At 35.9% G+C, this 23,719-nt stretch overlaps 1 protein-coding gene across 2 annotated transcripts in view; it reads left to right on the forward strand.

The window, feature by feature from the left end:
- The first annotated feature begins 480 nt into the window (after positions 1-480).
- The window catches only part of cacng8b (calcium channel, voltage-dependent, gamma subunit 8b), a 35,162-nt gene continuing 11,923 nt past the window's right edge, over positions 481-23,719 (forward strand). The window contains exons 1-3 of one of the 2 annotated variants that reach the window (XM_058056941.1): positions 481-603; positions 17,367-17,686; positions 22,409-22,633. In XM_058056941.1, the coding sequence (XP_057912924.1) occupies positions 22,411-22,633 (223 nt within the window). In that variant the 5' untranslated portion in view covers positions 481-603; positions 17,367-17,686; positions 22,409-22,410. Of the gene's footprint in view, positions 604-17,366; positions 17,687-22,408; positions 22,634-23,719 lie in introns of those variants that run through there. The other variant, XM_058056942.1, reaches the window with a different exon arrangement.

Raw genomic sequence — 23,719 nt, forward strand, 5'->3', positions numbered from 1 at the left:
TGTCCTTTTATTCTGTCTGGAAGTGGTGAGTTTTTATATCTTTTATTCTGCTTTCACACTCCGTTCGAGTGCGAACACCTTTTATGTTTAGAATACATTAATTAAAGAGGCTAACTAGCTAGCTCGCTAGCTTGCTATGCTAGCGCCGGCAATCTGTTATGTCCCTGCCGAGTTCCCGTAGCATGAGAAATGGGACAGAAACATATTTTGTACGCTCTAAGTACTGGGATATTCAATTTATTAACATTGATTAATATATCAGGGATATTAAATTAACAGCGATAATGAATGAGAATGTGTGTTTATATATGAAAGTGTGTGCGTCAAATGCGGTAAGTTATGATTGTTACTTCGTGACCAATCAGCGCCGATTCCCCCCCCCATCATCATACATGCTTTCGCACATCTTTCAACCCTTTAACTTCAAACAAGACTTTTTTTTTTTTGGTATATTTATCGTGTTGCCTTCTCATCCTGCAGCGTAAAGACCCTCCTCCCCCTCCTTCCCTCCATCATCAGCATCATCATCATCATCTCCTCCCATCCTCTTGTGGAGTGCGACGCGTTTTGAGAGAATCTCTGACATCCCGCAGCAAGCTGCAGGTAAGAAAACAAACAACCGCTAGCTTTCTTTTACATGAGCCAATCCGTCATTGCTGTATGACATCATTCTTATTATTTACTCTAGCGCGGGGGACTATAATTAGCTGCGTCTGCTATGCAAATTACGTCCCTTATTATAGCTCATAGGAACCCCCCCACCCCCACTCCCTCTTTCGTTTCCTACACATGTGGACTAAAATATTTATTTGCACTGCAATAATCCACAGTGGAGGACTCATCTGTGGGCATCTCGGTTGTGATTTGGCGTCCATTTTGCCCCCACATGAGTAGTAGCCAGTGCAGGCAGGGTGATGATGCATGCATGCATGCATGTGTGTGTGTGTGTGTGTGTAGCTGATGTGTTAATGAATGCACCGCAGTGTGCATCACTATACATAGAAGGGCTTTGCATGCTTGCAGCTTGTGTGTCCATGACGGCCATGACCCACATCCGAGGTATGCTTTCCATTCTTTTTTTTTTTTTTTTTTTCCTCCAAAGTCCACTTCATTGCAAGCAATCCATCATTTAGTTTGTTGGAGAAGGGGATGTGTGCACTGCAGCATTTGGCAGACGCGGGAATTCTGCAGTGCTCAATAAAAATATCTATGTCTGTGTGTATTCTAGTGAATAAGCAAGGCACCATGATGGCGCCTTGATTTGGTTTCAGTCACACGCTTGCCATTCATGAACGACCGTGGATGACTAACCGAGATTCTACTGCATAGAAAAGTAGCAATATGCTTCTAAGGCAAGCTAGATGATGTCATTATCTCATTTGCATAATAGCCATGACGCAAAAGTGTGTTTTTTTGGTTTTATATCATACAAAATACGGAACATTGTGTCATGTTTTTAAAGCGTATCCAACGTGAACGTGGTTGATTTCATTCCGGCTTTATAGCACACATTTTTAATGTTCATTTTAAAGATAATGTACACATGTATCACGACATTGCAGCAGCGAGTGGAGCCGACACTGCAGTACCCAGCATGCCTTGTGGACACTTTGTACTTAACAGTGTTGTAGAACGGTGCTTCGTTGTTGCTGTATGGGAATTTACCCGCATGGTGGGCTTGACAATTGAAGAGCACCTTTCTTTTTTTTTTTTTTTTAATTAATTGACAAAAAATTTTAAAAAAAATCTATTGTAACTTTGACATTAAAGGAGCCTTTTTTTAAATTAATTAAAAAGCCATTTTAACTTCACTATGATTTCTTTTTTTTTTTTAAAGTCTGAAATATCCAAGGTAGGGAATACTGCCATTATTCATTTTTGCTCTATCCATACATCCATTTTCTTTTTTTTTTTTTTTTAATTAATTGACAAAAAAAAATTAAAAATCTATTGTAACTTTGACATTAAAGGAGCCTTTTTTAAATTAATTAAAAAGCCATTTTAACTTCACTATGATTTCTTTTTTTAAAAAAAAAGTCTGAAATATCCAAGGTAGGGAATACTGACATTATTCATTTTTGCTCTAGCCATACATCCATTTTCTTTTTTTTTTTTTTTTAATTAATTGACAAAATTTTTTTAAAAATCTATTTTAACTTTGACATTAAAGGAGCCTTTTTTTAAATTAATTAAAAAGCCATTTTAACTTCACTATGATTTCTTTTTTTTTTTTTTAAAGTCTGACATATCCAAGGTAGGGAATACTGCCATTATTCATTTTTGCTCTATCCATACATCCATTTTCTTTTTTTTTTTTTTAATTAATTGACAAAAAAATTTTAAAAATCTATTGTAACTTTGACATTAAAGGAGCCTTTTTTTAAATTAATTAAAAAGCCATTTTAACTTCACTATGATTTCTTTTTTTTTTTTTTAAAGTCTGACATATCCAAGGTAGGGAATACTGCCATTATTCATTTTTGCTCTAGCCATACATCCATTTTCTTTTTTTTTTTTTTTAATTAATTGACAAAATTTTTTAAAAAATCTATTGTAACTTTGACATTAAAGGAGCCTTTTTTAAATTAATTAAAAAGCCATTTTAACTTCACTATGATTTCTTTTTTTTTTTTTTAAAGTCTGACATATCCAAGGTAGGGAATACTGCCATTATTCATTTTTGCTCTATCCATACATCCATTTTCTTTTTTTTAATTAATTGACAAAAAAATTTTAAAAATCTATTGTAACTTTGACATTAAAGGAGCCTTTTTTTAAATTAATTAAAAAGCCATTTTAACTTCACTATGATTTCTTTTTTTTTTTTAAAGTCTGACATATCCAAGGTAGGGAATACTGCCATTATTCATTTTTGCTCTATCCATACATCCATTTTCTTTTTTTTTTTTTTTTTAATTAATTGACAAAAATTTTTAAAAATCTATTGTAACTTTGACATGAAAGGAGCCTTTTTTAAATTAATTAAAAAGCCATTTTAACTTCACTATGATTTCTTTTTTTTTAAAAAAAAGTCTGAAATATCCAAGGTAGGGAATACTGCCATTATTCATTTTTGCTCTAGCCATACATCCATTTTCTTTTTTTTTTTTTTTTTAATTAATTGACAAAATTTTTTTAAAAATCTATTGTAACTTTGACATTAAAGGAGCCTTTTTTTAAATTAATTAAAAAGCCATTTTAACTTCACTATGATTTCTTTTTTTTTTTTTTTTAAAGTCTGACATATCCAAGGTAGGGAATACTGCCATTATTCATTTTTGCTCTATCCATACATCCATTTTCTTTTTTTTTTTTTAATTAATTGACAAAAAATTTATAAAAATCTATTGTAACTTTGACATTAAAGGAGCCTTTTTTTAAATTAATTAAAACGCCATTTTGACTTCACTATGATTTCTTTTTTTTTTTAAAGTCTGACATATCCAAGGTAGGGAATACTGCCATTATTCATTTTTGCTCTATTATGATTATTATGATTATTATGATTATTATGATTATTTTGATTATTATGATTATTATGATTATTATGATTATTATGATTATTATGATTATTATGATTATTATGATTATTATGATTATTATGATTATTATGATTATTATGATTATTATACCCTCGTGAGGAAAAGCGGTAGAAAATGAATGAATGAAATAGGTTAGTTTATGACGGACCGCCACAGATGAATGAGAGAATGCACTCAGAAGCTGTGTAATATTTGGTTTATGACGGGACAAAGTGTGAACCGTGAGACAATACAGTGAAATGAATGTTGGGAATTTAGCCGTATCATCTTGTCATTACGGCGTATGGGTGGTCATTAGATTGCGGACCCCCCCTACATGCTACAAAAGTATCAGGATGCCACGATATGCACTCTGCGGCTGTGGCAGCTTCCGTGCTGACTTCCAGCAGGAGTCATGTGACTGTGGGAATTTGTGGCGTGACGAACAGAAAACGTGCAAACTCTTATCCCACATTTAGGAAAGATTTGGGATTGAAGGGTTAAGGAAGATGAATGATTGTCCATAGTATGTGTGTGTGTGTGTGTGTGTGTGTGTGTAATGTGGATGACAAGTAAGTGTGTGATCAGCTGTTGATACTATTGAGGTGAGTCATAGCAGTCAATAGCAGCCCACGCACGTCACGTGTGTGTGCATCATCATCATCATCATCATCATCATCATGTGTGATGACTCCCGATGAAAATATTCCAAAGTGTAGCTTTTATTGAGTTGTGCGGCGGGAGCAGCAGTCCTTTCTCTCAGAGGGGAAGCAAATGTGCAGCCATCATCACATCTGTCATGTAGCTGTTGTTCAAAGGCGTCCGTGCATTTGCTGGAATCTACTTCATCCTTTCTTTCTAACGTCGTCCTCGGAGGACCGGCTCGGGGGGGGGGGGGGGGGGGGAGGGAAGTTTCGAAGGGAAGCCACCGTCTCCACGTCCAATCGTATCACTCCTTTTTGCAGCGGTTCCCTGGCAAAGAAGCGAAAGACGCTAAGATAAGGTGTCCAAAGTGCAGCACAGGGGCCACTCAAGACATATTCTGATAATATCATTCATTCATTTTCTACTGCTTTTTCACACGAGGGTCGCGGGGGGTGCTGGAGCCTATCCCAGCTGTCTTTGGGCGAGAGGCGGGGTACACCCTGGACTGGTGGCCAGCCAATCACAGGGCACATATAGACAAACAACCATTCACACTCACATTCATACCTATGGACAATTTGTGTTTTTGGAATGTGGGAGGAAAAAACGGAGAAAACGGGTAGAACATGCATGCACGGGGAGAACATGCAAACTCCACACAGAGATGCCCGAGGGTGGAATTGAACCCTGGTCTCCTAGCTGTGAGGTCTGCGCGCTAACCACTGCGCACAATGAAAACAAACTAGCAAAAATCCCAACTTCATTCCAGAAAGTCATTTAGTAGTATTTTGGCATAATATTATTCATTCATTCATTTTCTACCGCTTTTTCCTCACGAGGGTCGCGGGGGTGCTGGAGCCTATCCCAGCTGTCTTTGGGCGAGAGGCGGGGTCCACCCTGGACTGGTCGCCAGCCAATCACAGGGCACATATAGACAAACAACCATTCACACTCACATTCGTACCTATGGACAATTTGTGTTTTTGGAATGTGGGAGGAAACCGGAGTACCCGGAGAAAACGGGTAGAACATGCAAACTCCACACAGAGATGGCCTGAGGGTGGAATTGAACCCTGGTCTCCTAGCTGTGAGGTCTGCGCGCTAACCACTAGATCGCCGTGCCGCCGCACAAGGAAAACAAACTAGCTAAAAAACCCAACTTCATTCCAGAAAGTCCTAATTTTATGACAAAAAACATAACATTATGAGGAAAAATATCCTCATTTAGTAGTATTTTGGCATAATATTCATTCAATCATTCATTCATTTTCTACCGCTTTTCCTCACAAGGGTTGCGGGGGTGCTGGAGCCTATCCCAGCTGTCTTGGGGCGAGAGGCGGGGTACACCCTGGACTGGTGGCCAGCCAATCACAGGGCACATATAGACAAACAACCATTCACACTCACATTCATACCTATGGACAATTTGGAGTGGCTAATTAACCTAGCATGTTTTTGGAATGTGGGAGGAAACCGGAGTACCCGGAGAAAACCCACGCATGCACGGGGAGAACATGCAAACTCCACACAGAGATGGCCGAGGGTGGAATTGAACCCTGGTCTCCTAGCTGTGAGGTCTGCGCGCTAACCACTAGGAAAACAAACTAGCAAAAATCCCAACTTCATTCCAGAAAGTCCTAATTTTATGACAAAAAAACATAACATTATGAGAAAAAATATCCTTATTTAGTCGTAGTTTTTTGGCATAATATTATTAAAAAAAAAATAAAGTTTTTTAAAAATTAAAAAATAAAAAACTTCAATTACATTAGGAAAGCAGGAAGTGAACAAATGTAAGAGTTAGTGATTGTAAAAGTACCAGATGGAGGGGTAGGATTTAATAAGCTTTGCTTCTTCCTACTCCTTTTGGACATGTGGAACTGGGAACTGATTATGGGATGCACTCAATTGGAATCTGATAAAAATAAAAATAAAAATAAAAATAAAAATAAAAATAAAAATAAAAATAAAAATAAAAATAAAAATAAAAATAAAAATTTATAAACTACATTAAAAAAACTTAAATGATATTAGGAAAGCAGGAAGTGAACAAATGTAAGAGTTAGTGATTGTAAAAGTACCAGATGGAGGGGTAGGATTTAATAAGCTTTGCGTCTTCCTACTCCTTTTGGACATGTGGAACTGGGAACTGATTATGGGATGCACTCAATTGGAATCTGATGCATGTTCAAATGAAATAAAACCATTACCATTTCTAAAAACACACAAAAGCACTTTATGTTTGTCTACATACAATACTTGTATGTCCAACCACTACTACACTGAACTAAAAATAAAATGACAAAACTACTTTAGGGCGGCACGGTGGTCTAGGGGTTAGCGCGCAGACCTCACAGCTAGGAGACCAGGGTTCAATTCCACCCTCGGGCATCTCTGTGTGGAGTTTGCATGTTCTCCCCGTGCATGCGTGGGTTTTCTCCGGGTACTCCGGTTTCCTCCCACATTCCAAAAACATGCTAGGTTAATTAGCCACTCCAAATTGTCCATAGGTATGAATGTGAGTGTGAATGGTTGTTTGTCTATATGTGCCCTGGGATTGGCTGGCCACCAGTCCAGGGTGTACCCCTGGGATAGGCTCCAGCACCCCTGCGACCCATCATGAGGATAATGGTAGAAAATGAATGAATGAATTATTATTACTACTATTATTATGATTATTGTGATTATTATGATTATTATGATTATTATGATTATTATGATTATTATGATACTCATGATAATTATGATTATTATGGTTATTATGATTATTATGATTATTATGATTATTGTGTTATGATGATGATGATTATGATTATTATGATACTTATGATAATTATGATAATTATGATTATTATGATACTTATGATAATTATGATAATTATGATTATTATGATAATTATGATAATTATGATTATTATGATTATTATGATTATTATGATAATTATGATAATTATGATTATTGTGTTATGATGATGATGATGATGATGATTATTATTATGATACTTATGATACTTATGATAATTATGATAATTATGATTATTATGATTATTATGGTTATTATGATAATTATGATTATTATGATAATTATGATTATTATGATTATTATCTATATATGTCTATATGTGCCCTGGGATTGTCTGGCCACCAGTCCAGGGTGTACCCCTGGGATAGGCTCCAGCACCCCTGCGACCCATCATGAGGATAATGGTAGAAATGAATGAATGAATTATTATTGCTACTATTATTATGATTATCGTGATTATGATTATTATGATTATTATGATTATTATGATTATTATGATTATTATGATTATTATGATTATTATGATTATTATGATTATTATGGTTATTATGATAATTATGATTGATTATGTATGAGTGTGAATGGTTGTTTGTCTATATGTGCCCTGTGATTGGCTGGCGACCAGTCTAGGGTGTACCCCGCCTTACGCCCGAAGACAGCTGGGATAGGCTCCAGCACCCCCCGCGACCCTCGTGAGGAAAAGCGGTAGAAAATGAATGAATGAATGAAACTACTTTAGTACTTTAGCAATGACAACTTTATTGACACATGTCTCGTGTACGATGGGTCATCCTTGGTTTGCATCGGAGTATTCGGAGTATAGTGTACGTATGGTGACAAGCATAGTCCGGTCATAGGAGTCTCAGGCTGTGAGCTGCACCAAGACCAGAGTATTTACTCAGACCAAGGTGTGAGTGTCAGCGCCTCCTCCGGCGCTCCTCCTCAGACGAGCGGGGGCCCAGGTCACACGCAGGCGGAGGTGAACGCTTGACGATGACCCCTTTTGCAATTCACCTGTCATCATATTTGACAGCGCTGCTTGTCTTGGAGGATGTGGTGATTTACCTGCATGTGTGTGTGTTTGTGTGCGCCTGTCTGCACATATTTGTGTTTGCCATCTTTGTGCTCTGGAGATTTTTGTCATGGAAACTTGTATTTTTTTTTTATTTGCTTTGTTTCTCCAACTTTGACAAACAGCATTTGGTTTCAACTTGATGCGACAAAAACATGTAATGTGTTAATACAGTAGCTGTACAATAGAATCGAAAAAAACATGCTAACTAGAGCAATAGCTCCTAAGATCCAACAGGGCAAAATGTACCATCTTGACTTTCGTGGATCAGGAGTGTATCCCAGTGCGCACACACACACACACACACACACACACACACCAACGCCATGCAAAGGTGTGTATCCAGACTGGAGCAACTCATTACATATGTCATCATTAATTCAACATGCAGCTCAGTTAGTTGATTTATGCAATGAATAGCTGATGCCTGACGTGCTGCAATATTCAACACCTACTACAGGATGGATGCTCCCGTCCTTATGGATAACTTACACTTCCATTTTAAAAGCACACCAATGCATGGAGGACTCGCACTGGCTGGTGGCCCGACATGCGCAGGCTCCTTAACAATCATAATAATCATAATAAGCATCATCATCATCATCATCATCATCATCATCATCATCATCATCATCATCATCATCATCATCATCATCATCATCATCATCACACAATAATCATAATAATCATAATTATAATAATAATAATCATCATCATCATCATCAGCATCATAACACAATAATCATAATAATCATAATAATCATAATTATCATAATAACCATAATAACCATAATAATCATAATAATCATAATTATCATAATTATCATAAGTATCATAAGTATCATAATAATCATCATCATCATCATCATCATCATCATCATAACACAATAATCATAATAATCATAATAATCATAATTATCATAATTATCATAATTATCATAATTATCATAATAATCATAATAATCATAATTATCATAATTATCATAATAATCATAATTATCATAATTATCATAAGTATCATAATAATCATAATAATCATAATTATCATAATTATCATAATTATCATAAGTATCATAATAATCATCATCATCATAACACAATAATCATAATAATCATAATAATCATAATTATCATAATTATCATAATAACCATAATAATCATAATTATCATGAGTATCATAATAATCATAATAATCATAATAATCATAATAATCATAATAATCATAATAATCATAATAATCACAATAATCATAATAATAGTAGTAATAATAATTCATTCATTCATTTTCTACCATTATCCTCATGATGGGTCGCAGGGGTGCTGGAGCCTATCCCAGGGGTACACCCTGGACTGGCGGCCAGCCAATCACAGGGCACATATAGACAAACAACCATTCACACTCACATTCATACCTATGGACAATTTGGAGTGGCTAATTAACCTAGCATGTTTTTGGAATGTGGGAGGAAACCGGAGTACCCGGAGAAAACCCACGCATGCACGGGGAGAGTGGGTTTGAACTCGGGTCTCCTAGCTGTGAAGTCTGCGCGCTAACCACTAGACCGCCGTGCAGCCAAGAATAACAATAATAATAATAGCCATATAATAATAACAATAACAAATAGTAGGAATAATAGTACTAGTAATAATAATAGTAACAGTAATATAGCAGTTGTAGTAATAATGATAATGATAATAATAATAATAATAATAATAATATAATAATAATATAATAAATAATAATAATATAATATAATAATAATAATCATAATCATAATAGTAATAATATAATAATAATAATATAATAATATAATAATATAATATAATAATAATAATAATAATAATAATAATAATAATAATAATAATAATAATAATAATAATAATAATAATAATAATAATAATAATAATAATAATAATAATAATAATAATAATAATAATAATAATAATAATAATAATAATAACCTTCGTCGACCAGAGAGTTGGGCGTTTTTTAAAGGGTGCCTTTCTTTGTCAATGTAAAGTGAAAGTAGGCATATGCTTACTCCTACAGTATACACACACGTAGTCATTTTTGTTTACATATTGTACTTTGTTGGCATACTTCCTTCCATATTCATGCATGTGACACGAAATAACCAACCTTATTTACCTTTTCAAGTAGTGTTTAAGACTTGTGCGTGACAATAGTACACATGACGTGGCGTTATCCGCTCCCTCTGCATCCTAATACACATTACACTTAGCTTCAGTACTTCCATTATTTGCAAGGGACCGTCTTGAAAAAGCCTTTCAAAAGCCTTTAACAAACCTCCCTGTGTGTATTTTTTGTGGCATGAGTGCAGAAACAGGGGTCGTCTTCCAAGCATCATCTTATAACCTCCCCCAACCTTTGTGCAAAACTGGGACCGTTCATTGTTGCATCATAAAACTGCATGTAAAACTGTAATTACCTTGTAGAAAATGACTTTTTGTTAAAGTCATAATGTTAAGGCATTAATAATAACCCAAAAGCTATGACTTTGCCGTCTTTTCCAAAAATCTTAGCTGTGTTAGTTAGCAAAGAACGACAGAGTCTGTGGCTGATGTAATCACAGGCGGCCCAGGAAGGAGCTGTGGGACAATGTCTTCCACTTCCTCTTTCCATGCCGACAGAGACGTTTATTGATTTTATTAAAAAGCGTTACCAACACGCATCCCTCGGGTACAGTAATCTTCATACGATATTCCCATTCAAGCACCTCAGTATCCTTTTTTTAATAACAAAATGTCACTTATGACCGCCATACTACTCATACATAACCCCAATTAACATAACCTGGGTTAATTATTGGAAGGAAATAGGAAATGCTAATAATTAAATGGCAATTAGCATCTCCCACACAGGGGAGTTTTGCCGATGGGAATAGCTTAGGTTACTGTAAAGGTCACACATGTGTCTTTTTTGGGGCCTGGTGGATGGTGTAAGCCTTCTGGATGTGTTTTTTTTCCCCCCAGGGGAGGGGGCGTATGCTGAGAGAGTTGGAAGGTCATAGCATACACACTGTATGTATTCCATACACACTGTATGTATTCCATACACACTGTACAGTATGTATATCATTTCACGGTGCTGTAAGTCGGTCATTCAGAGCTACTCATTTTTGTAACATTTATTTCCATAGTATTTATTTCTAGTCTTCTCACATTATTTACTAAAAACCCCAATGAAAAGCAGGTTTTCCCACCTCTGCTGTGCCCCCGCCCAAATGCATCAGCTGCCTTCCGAACCGCAGACCCCCTTTTCTGTGCCCTCGGCATCCCGGAGAGGATCATAATACAATAACCATAATAATCATAATAATCATAATAATCATAATAATCATAATAATCATAATAATCATAATAATCATAATAATCATAATAATCATAATAATCATAATAATCATTATTTATTATTATTATAATAATCATTATAATCATCACTTTGGACACCCATGGGTCTGTATCGCCCTACCCTAGTACTTATTAGTATCAATTTTTCTGGGTTTTTTTCTCGCTAGATTATGTCCTTTTGATAAATTGATCTGCAGATGGCCCCTGTGCCACACTTTGGAAACCCATGGGTCCGTATCGCCCAACCCTACTTATTAGTATCAATTTTTTGTTTTGTTTTTTTTCTAGCTACATTATGTCCTTTTGATAAATTTATCTGGAGATGGCTCCTGTGCCACACTTTGGACACCCATGGGTCCGTATCGCCCAACTCTACTTATTAGTATCAATTTTTTGTTTTATTTTTTTTTCTAGCTACATTATGTCCTTTTGATAAATTTATCTGCAGATGGCCCCTGTGCCACACTTTGGACACCCATGGGTCCGTATCGCCCAACCCTACTTACTAGTGTCAATTTTTTGTTTTGTTTTTTTTCTAGCTACATTATGTCCTTTTGAAAAATTGATCTGCCGATGGCCCCTGTGCCACACTTTGGACACCCATGGGTCCGTATCGCCCAACCCTACTTATTAGTATCAATTTTTTGTTTTGTTTTTTTTCTAGCTACATTATGTCCTTTTGATAAATTTTTCTGGAGATGGCCCCTGTGCCACACTTTGGACACCCATGGGTCCGTATCGCCCAACCCTACTTATTAGTATCAATTTTTGTTTTGTTTTTCTAGCTACATTATGTCCTTTTGAAAAATGTATCTGCAGATGACCCCTGTACCACATTTTGGACACCCATGGGTCCGTATCGTCCAACCCTACTTATTAGTATCAATTTTTTGTTTTGTTTTTTTTCTAGCTACATTATGTCCTTTTGAAAAATTGATCTGCAGATGGCCCCTGTGCCACACTTTGGACACCCATGGGTCCGTATCGCCCAACCCTACTTATTTGTATCAATTTTTGTTTTGTTTTTCTAGCTACATTATGTCCTTTTGAAAAATGTATCTGGAGATGGCCCCTGTACCACACTTTGGACACCCATGGGTCCGTATCGCCCAACCCTACTTATTAGTATCACTTTTTTGTTTTGTTTTTTTTCTAGCTACATTATGTCCTTTTGATAAATTTTTCTGCAGATGGCCCCTGTGCCACACTTTGGACACCCATGGGTCCGTATCGCCCAACCCTACTTATTAGTATCAATTTTTGTTTTGTTTTTCTAGCTACATTATGTCCTTTTGAAAAATGTATCTGCAGATGACCCCTGTACCACATTTTGGACACCCATGGGTCCGTATCGTCCAACCCTACTTATTAGTATCAATTTTTTGTTTTGTTTTTTTTCTAGCTACATTATGTCCTTTTGAAAAATTGATCTGCAGATGGCCCCTGTGCCACACTTTGGACACCCATGGGTCCATATCGCCCAACCCTACTTATTAGTATCAATTTTTGTTTTGTTTTTCTAGCTACATTATGTCCTTTTGAAAAATGTATCTGGAGATGGCCCCTGTACCACACTTTGGACACCCATGGGTCCGTATTGCCCAACCCTACTTATTAGTATCAATTTTTGTTTTGTTTTTCTAGCTACATTATGTCCTTTTGAAAAATGTATCTGCAGATGACCCCTGTACCACATTTTGGACACCCATGGGTCCGTATCGTCCAACCCTACTTATTAGTATCAATTTTTTGTTTTGTTTTTTTTCTAGCTACATTATGTCCTTTTGAAAAATTGATCTGCAGATGGCCCCTGTGCCACACTTTGGACACCCATGGGTCCGTATCGCCCAACCCTACTTATTAGTATCAATTTTTGTTTTGTTTTTCTAGCTACATTATGTCCTTTTGAAAAATGTATCTGGAGATGGCCCCTGTACCACACTTTGGACACCCATGGGTCCGTATTGCCCAACCCTACTTATTAGTATCAATTTTTGTTTTGTTTTTCTAGCTACATTATGTCCTTTTGAAAAATGTATCTGCAGATGACCCCTGTACCACATTTTGGACACCCATGGGTCCGTATCGCCCAACCCTACTTATTAGTATCAATTTTTGTTTTGTTTTTCTAGCTACATTATGTCCTTTTGAAAAATGTATCTGCAGATGACCCCTGTACCACATTTTGGACACCCATGGGTCCGTATCGTCCAACCCTACTTATTAGTATCAATTTTTGTTTTGTTTTTCTAGCTACATTATGTCCTTTTGAAAAATTGATCTGCAGATGGCCCCTGTGCCACACTTTGGACACCCATGGGTCCGTATCGCCCAACCCTACTTATTTGTATCAATTTTTGTTTTGTTTTTCTAGCTACATTATGTCCTTTTGAAAAATGTATCTGGAGATGGCCCCTGTACCACACTTTGGACACCCATGGGTCCGTATTGCCCAACCCTACTTATTAGTATCACTTTTTTGTTTTGTTTTTCTTCTAGCTACATTATGTCATTTTGATAAATGTATCTGCAGATGGCCCCTGTGCCACACTTTGGACACCCATGCATGCTCGCCGATCCGGAATGTCTTGGTTTGGCCAGGAAGGCGAGTCCTCGCCAAACGAGGATCAACGGTTGTGTTGATCTGCATGATGAAGCGGTCATGCAGCTTTCATAGCGGCCTGAAACCGGGTTTGCAGGGGCGGGGGGGGGGAGGGGGGGGGGGGGGTGTTTAAGTACCATCAGAGGCGCCGCACACCGGAAACACTTCCTGACCTTCGCTTCTATTGTGCCCACTTTCTCGCTAAGTTTATGTGAGGTGTGTTATGAAAGTAAAGCAGTAATCAGTGGAGCTTTTAAAGTTGGGGCCCGGCCAAAAATAGACGCAGACGAGCCCCACGTCTACGTACGTGGGAGATCTGACTAATCTTAAGCAACTCTGATGAAATACATACGTAGCGGTACTACGGCTCATGGTGGACATCGGCTGGTTAATGGACTCGGTTAATGGTACTGGGAGCGACTCCCATCTGTCTGGCTATCCGTCATCTCTTGGTGCATTCCTGACATCAGTATTCCGTATTCCGGTTGCCTGGTCTCAGGAAGCTGTAGTACTTAGTCGTGGTATGATGATGCCCTTTATAGGCCATATTAGTAGTACACATTGCTGTACAGTAATACTACATAGTCACTCCCTTTTCAGACGTACCAACAAACTTTTAAGGAGTGGTCCATGCAGGGAGACGTGCGTGATATTAACAATTCTTTACTATGGAGCAAATACTATGTATACCGTACATACTGTATATATCCCATAAATAAATACTATGTATACCATACATACTGTATGTATACCATAAATAAATACTATGTATACCATACATACTGTATGTATACCATAAATAAATACTATGTACGTATACCATACATACTGTATATATACAGTTAAGAAACACTACGTATAGCATACATACTGTATATATGTATATTATAAATAAATACTATGTATACCATACATACTGTATGTATACTGTAAAAAACACTATGTATACAATACATACTGTATATATACTATAAAGAAACACTATGTATACCATACATACTGTATATATACCATAAAGAAATACTATGTATAGCATCCATACTGTATATATACCATAAAGAAACATTATGTATACCGTACATACTGTATATATACCATGAGGAAACACAATGTATAGCATACATACTGTATGCATGCCATAAATAAATACTATGTATAGCATACATACTGTATATATACTATAAAGAAACACTATGTATACCATACATATGGTCTATATACCGTAAAGAAACACTATGTACAGCATACATACTGTATATATATACAGTACAGTAAAGAAACACTATGTATAGCATATACTGCATGTATATATACAGTAAAGAAACACTATGTATAGCATATACTGCATGTATATATACAGTAAAGAAACACTATGTATAGCATATACTGCATGTACGTATATATACAGTAAAGAAACACTATGTATAGCATATACTGCATGTACGTATATATACAGTAAAGAAACACTATGTATAGCATATACAGCATGTATATATACAGTAAAGAAACACTATGTATAGCATATACTGCATGTATATATACAGTAAAGAAACACTATGTATAGCATATACAGCATGTATATATACAGTAAAGAAACACTATGTATAGCATATACAGCATGTATATATACAGTAAAGAAACACTATGTATAGCATATACTGCATGTATATATACAGTAAAGAAACACTATGTATAGCATATACAGCATGTATATATACAGTAAAGAAACACTATGTATAGCATATACTGCATGTATATATACAGTAAAGAAACACTATGTATAGCATATACTGCATGTACGTATATATACAGTAAAGAAACACTATGTATAGCATATACTGCATGTACGTATATATACAGTAAAGAAACACTATGTATAGCATATACTGCATGTACGTATATATACAGTAAAGAAACACTATGTATAGCATATACAGCATGTATATATACAGTAAAGAAACACTATGTATAGCATATACTGCATGTATATATACAGTAAAGAAACACTATGTATAGCATATACAGCATGTATATATACAGTAAAGAAACACTATGTATAGCATATACTGCATGTATATATACAGTAAAGAAACACTATGTATAGCATATACTGCATGTATATATACAGTAAAGAAACATTATGTATAGCATATACAGCATGTATATATACAGTAAAGAAACACTATGTATAGCATATACAGCATGTATATATACAGTAAAGAAACACTATGTATAGCATATACAACATGTATATATACAGTAAAGAAACACTATGTATAGCATGTACTGCATGTATGGAAGGCCACGCCGCGGCCGTGTGGTTTGCCACTTGACATAACGAGGATGAGGAGGGTAATGTTGTTGGGATTCAACAGTTTAGCATCTCCTATGGGGAGCATATGGGGGGGGTGAGGGGGGGGGGGGTCCTCACAATGCAAACAGGATGTAACCTATTTTGCTCACGGTGCCATATTGCATCATCAAATATTAACAGACTGGCACGACATCGTGTCTGCTCAATGTGTGTGTGTTTGTGTGTGTGTGTGTGTGTGTGTGTGTGTGTGTGTGTGTTGTCCAATGCTTGCATTTATTTTCATTGGGATTTAAAAAAAAAAAAAAAAAAAAAAACACTGCGGGATGCTTAGTTCTGCTTCCTCTGTGCCAGTCGTGTGTTTTAGCACGGGAGCATCTGTGTCGCAGTCTCACACGCACACACACACACACACACACACACACACACACACACACACACACACACAGTCCTATTGGTGGAGGACTTGTGTATAATGTCCATCTTCTATCCTTCTTCTTTTCTCTCCATCATTGCTCCCACTTTCTGTGTCCCCCACCGGCCCCCCTCCTCCCTCGCTCTATGCCCATCCACACTTTGGAATTCAATGTTGCCATGGTAACAATGCTGGGTCGGTCCTCTCTGCACCCCCCCCCCCCCCACAACCCCCCTTCCTGCTCCTCTCGCTGCTCTATTCAGACGACAAGATGCGGCACAACTCACGCTGGAGTCGTCCTGCCTTTGGGGCCTCCATGGCCACTTCATTAGGTACACCTGCAGTCGCTCATGCAGGGGTGTCCAAACTTTTTCCCAACGCAACGTTTGCTCTGTCTTGTATATTTCTTGATTTTTTTTTTTTATTTCATGATATTCTTAGAATGTGCCCGTGGGCCAACATAACAACAGCAGCCGGCCACAAATGGCCCCCGGGCTGGACTTTGCACCTCCCTGACCCAATGTTGTCTAATGAGGAAGCAATAAGCTAACATGTGGTACGGTACATGACGGATGGAGAGGGTGTGTGTTCTGATTGGCTCTCCTTTTATGTTCCGTGTGTGTAGCAGCTGAGCAGTGATGATGATGATGATGATGATGATGGGCCCTTTGGTGCCGGCTTCCTGCTAGCGGAGGAGCAGAGCGAAAGGAAAGAAAGCGGGAACCGACGTCCAAGACCCAACCTCCGCTGGCACCGGCTACTCCAGTGAGAAGGACAGCGAGGAAAGAGAGGACGAGCGAGGGAGCGTTACGAGGAGAGAGCGAGGGGGGGAGCGGCTGAGAACAGTCGATGGATGCTGTCCGGATTGGACGGGCAGCACGTTCTTCACTGACGACGAAAGGAAAGATTTCAAAATTGAGTCGAAGGATAGAAACTCGCCGTCAGGTAAGTCCTCACTTTTAACACTATTAGAGCCCTCTAAATGTGAAATAACACCCCTATAGTCACCTTTACACTTCCATTATCCAGTATAGTACACATAATAAATGAAAATAAGACATGGAAAACCTGTTTATGACCTTCTAAATACACTCTTAACAATATTAGAGCACTCTGGATATGAAATAACACCCTTATAGTCACCTTTACACTTCTATTATCCAGTATCGTACACATAATAATCAAAAATAAGATGTAGAAAATCTGTTTATGACCTTCTAAATACACTTTTAACATTATTAGAGCCCTCTAAATGTGAAATAACACCCCTATAGTCACCTTTACACTTCTATTATCCAGTATCGTACATATAATAATCAAAAATAAGACTTATAAAACCTGTTTATGACCTTCTAAACACACTTTTAACATTACTAGAGCCCTCTAAATGTGAAATAACACCCCTATAGTCACCTTTACTCTTCCATTATCCAGCATAGTACACATAATAAATTAAAATAAGACATAGAAAACCTGTTTATGACCTTCTAAATACACCCTTAACATTATTAGAGCACTCTGGATATGAAATAACACCCCTATAGTCACCTTTACACTTCTATTATCCAGTATCGTACACATAATAATCAAAAATAAGACGTATAAAACCTGTTTATGACCTTCCAAACACACTTTTAACATTACTAGAGCCCTCTAAATGTGAAATAACACCCCTATAGTCACCTTTACACTTCTATTATCCAGTATCGTACACATAATAATCGAAAATAAGACGTATAAAACCTGTTTATGACCTTCTAAACACACTTTTAACATTATTAGAGCCCTCTAAATGTGAAATAACACCCCTATAGTCACCTTTACACTTCTATTATCCAGTATGGTACACATAATAAATGAAAATAAGACATACAAAACCTGTTTATGACCTTCTAAATACACTTTTAACATTATTAGAGCCCTCTAAATGTGAAATAACACCCCTATAGTCACCTTTACACTTGTATTATCCAGTATCGTACACATAATAATCGAAAATAAGACGTATAAAACCTGTTTATGACCTTCTAAACACACTTTTAACATTACTAGAGCCCTCTAAATGTGAAATAACACCCCTATAGTCACCTTTACACTTCTAATATCCGGTATGGTACACATAATAAATTAAAATAAGACATGGAAAACCTGTTTATGACCTTCTAAATACACTTTTAACATTACTAGAGCACTCAAGATGTGAAATAGCACCCCTATAGTCACCTTTACTCTTCCATTATCCAGCATAGTACACAAAATCAATTAAAATAAGACATAGAAAACCTGTTTATGACCGTCTAAATACACCCTTAACATTATTAGAGCCCTCTAGATGTGAAATAACACCCCTATAGTCACCTTTACACTTATATTATCCAATATGGTACACATAATAAATTAAAATAAGACATACAAAACCTGTTTATGACCAGTTTAAATACACTTTTAACATTATTAGAGCTCTTTAGATGTGAAATAACACCCCTATAGTCACCTTTATACTCCTATTACCCAGTATAGTGGACATAAGAGAAAATAAGACATATTCGACCCAAAAACAACTCTTTTCCACCTTCTAAACATGCTTTTTAACATTATTAGAGCCCGCGAGACATGAAATAGCATCCCTATAGTCACCTTTACACTCCTATTACCAATAAAGTAGACGTATTAAAAGAAAATAAGACATAGATAACCTACTTATGACCTCCTAAATAGAGTTTGCATCTTTATTAGAGCCCTCTAGACATGAAATAGCACCCACATATTCACCTTTACACCCCTATTACTCAATATAGTGGACATAAAATTAGAGAATAAGACGTATAAGTCATAGAAAACCTGTTTACCACCTTCTAAATTACACTTGTTAACATTAGTAGAGCCCTCTGGCCATGAAATAACACCCCTATAGTCACGTATTGTGCAAAATTCAGCCAGGGAGCCATTTGTGGCCTGCTACTGCTTTTTTTTTTTTTTTTTTATTCTAACGAGTAAAAAAGTTGCCGCATGCGTCTCCCGTCCTGCCCTCCAAGTTGTAAAGGTAGAGGGGGTGTCACGGTCATGAATATGGAGACGGGGGCCCTGTGATCGCTATTGGCTTGTTAAGCAAAGTCAGCAGACTTTCCTCCAAGGACGCATGGTTAAATAATGCCACTCCTGCACCTTCCTCCTCCTCCTCCTCCTCCTCCTGCCCTCGTCTTCTCACCTTCACGGCCGCACGTCTTCCCTCCAGCCAGGGCCACCTGGCGAAGGATGACAGCGGATATGCTAAGATGTTTCATCTCAGCTTTGTCATATACAGTAGCTGGAAAAACTGAATATTCATATCAGCTTCATTCTTTCATCTTTTTTTTACTCATTTGTTCATTTTCAGAATATTACAAATTTTATTTGGGGATTTTTTTTTGTTTTTCTGAAATTTTATGACTTTATACAAAAATAAGTTATTTTTCTATGCTTCTAAAATGACATAATTTTTCCTCATATTGAAAATTCATGACTTTATTCTCGTACAATTACAATCAACTTCACTATTTCCTGTATTTCACATTGGTGCTGGTTTTTTTTCAAATACTTTTTTAAAACATCTTGGTCAATTTTCTTCTTTTAATATTTGCTTTTTATTCTTATAATATCACTTTTACCCCAACCTAATTTTCCAACTGTATTATGACTTTATTCCCATAATATAATGACTTTATTCCCATCATATCATTACTTTATTCCCATATCATTACTTTACTCCCATAATATCATTGCTTTATTACCATAATATAATAACTTTATTCCCATAATATCATTACTTTATTCCCATAATATCATTACATTATTCCCATAATATAATGACTTTATTCCCATAATATAATAACTTTATTCCCATAATATCATGACTTTATTCCCATAATATCATTACTTTATTCCCATAATATCATACATTATTCCCATAATATCATGACTTTATTCCCATAATATCATGACTTTATTCCCATAATATCATTACTTTATTCCCATAATAGCATTACATTATTCCCATAATATCATGACTTTATTCCCATTATATCATGACTTTATTCCCATAATATCATTACTTTATTCCCATAATATAATGACTTTATTCCCATAATATAATAACTTTATTCCCATGATATCATTACTTTATTCCCATAATATCATACATTATTCCCATAATATCATGACTTTATTCCCATAATATCATGACTTTATTCCCATAATATCATGACTTTATTCCCATAATATAATAACTTTATTCCCATAATATCATTACTTTATTCCCATAATAGCATTACATTATTCCCATAATATCATGACTTTATTCCCATTATCTCATGACTTTATTCCCATAATATCATGACTTTATTCCCATAATATCATTACTTTATTCCCATAATATCATTCTTTATTCCCATAATAGCATTACTTTATTCCATAATACCATTACTTTATTCCCATAATATCATTACTTTATTCCATAATATAATGACTTTATTCCCATAATATCATTACTTTATTCCCATAATATCATTACTTTATTCCCATAATATCATTACTTTATTCCATAATATAATGACTTTATTCCCATAATATAATGACTTAATTCCTATAATATTATTACTTTATTCTCATAATATTATTACTTTATTCCCATAATATCATTACTTTATTCCCATAATATAATGACTTTATTCCCATAATATCATTACTTTATTCCCATAATATAATGACTTTATTCCCATAATATAATGACTTAATTCCTATAATATTATTACTTTATTCTCATAATATTATTACTTTATTCCCATAATATCATTACTTTATTCCCATAATATAATGACTTTATTCCCATAATATCATTACTTTATTCCCATAATATCATTACTTTATTCCCATAATATAATGACTTTATTCCCATAATATCATTACTTTATTCCCATAATATAATGACTTTATTCCCATAATATAATGACTTAATTCCTATAATATTATTACTTTATTCTCATAATATTATTACTTTATTCCCATAATATCATTACTTTATTCCCATAATATAATGACTTTATTCCCATAATATCATTACTTTATTCCCATAATATAATGACTTTATTCCCATAATATAATGACTTAATTCCTATAATAGTATTACTTTATTCCCATAATATCATTACTTTATTCCCATAATATTATTACTTTATTCCCATAATATTATTACTTTATTATTGTAAAATAGCAGCTGTTTTTTTCACTTGTGTTGTTGGTGATGTTGTTCTCCTTGTGCATGCGTGGGTTTTCTCCGGGTACTCCGGTTTCCTCCCACATTCCAAAAACATGCTAGGTTAATTAGCCACTCCAAATTGTCCATAGGTATGAATGTGAGTGTCCAGGGTGTACCCCGCCTCTGGCCCGAAAACAGCTGGGATAGGCTCCAGCACGGCCAAATGAATTATATAACATATTCTCCTAACATGACGACTTTATCTCATTACATGAATTTTTTTCTGTGAATATTTTGACTTCATTCTGGTAAAATGGCTGCCGATTTTTCCAATATTGCTGCTGTAGTTTTTTTAGTGACGCGGTATTTTTAGAAAGCGTGTGTGTCAGCCGCTGCCAGCGTCCTTCCTGATGGTGTGGTGTTTGCTGTTGAAGGCATGGTGTGTGAGAAGGGGATCCAGATCCTCCTCACCACCGTGGGGGCGTTCGCCGCCTTCGGCCTGATGACGGTGGCCATAGGGACGGACTACTGGCTGTACTCCCGCGCCCTCATCTGCAACAGCACGGCCAACGTCACCCAGGACGACCCCCATAACAAGGACAAGAAGGACCCGGGGGCTCTCACCCACTCTGGACTCTGGAGGATATGCTGCCTTGAAGGTAGGCTGAAGATCTGTATGTGTGTGTGAGAGAGAGAGCGAGATTGGTTAGTCACATTTAACATCCAGAGCTAGTTAGACGAGATAGACAGAGATTTTTTAATCATAATTGTTATTTTTTTTATATTTTATTTTCTATCTAAAAGGGATTTTTAGGTCACATGGTGGATTTTACACTCCTATTACCCAATATAGTAGTCATAATAAGAGAAATTAAGACTATAAGACATAGAAAACCCATTTACCACCTTCTAAGCACGTTTATTTAACATGATTAGAGCTCTCTAGACATGAAATAACACCCCTATAGTCACCTTTACACTACTATTACCAAATATAGTACACATAATAAGCGGAAATAAGACATATAAAACCTGTTTACCACCTTCTAAGCACGTTTATTTAACATGATTAGAGCTCTCTAGACATGAAATAACACCCCTATAATGACCTTTACACTACTATTACCAAATATAGTACACATAATAAGCGGAAATAAGACATACAAAACCTGTTTACCACCTTCTAAGCACAGTTTTCAACATGATTAGAGCCCTCTTAATATGAAATAACACCCCTATAGTGACCTTTACACTACTATTACCCAATATAGTACACATAATAAGCGGAAATAAGACATATAAAACCTGTTTACCACCTTCTAAGCACAGTTTTTAACATGATTAGAGCTCTCTAGACATGAAATAACACCCCTATAGTCACCTTTACACTACTATTACCAAATATAGTACACATAATAAGCGGAAATAAGACATACAAAACCTGTTTACCACCTTCTAAGCACAGTTTTCAACATGATTAGAGCCCTCTTAATATGAAATAACACCCCTATAGTGACCTTTACACTACTATTACCCAATATAGTACACATAATAAGCGGAAATAAGACATATAAAACCTGTTTACCACCTTCTAAGCACAGTTTTTAACATGATTAGAGCTCTCTAGACATGAAATAACACCCCTATAGTCACCTTTACACTACTATTACCAAATATAGTACACATAATAAGCGGAAATAAGACATACAAAACCTGTTTACCACCTTCTAAGCAGTTTTTAACAT

This window comes from Doryrhamphus excisus, chromosome 19, assembly GCF_030265055.1.
Source record: "Doryrhamphus excisus isolate RoL2022-K1 chromosome 19, RoL_Dexc_1.0, whole genome shotgun sequence".
Classification (NCBI taxonomy): domain Eukaryota; kingdom Metazoa; phylum Chordata; class Actinopteri; order Syngnathiformes; family Syngnathidae; genus Doryrhamphus; species Doryrhamphus excisus.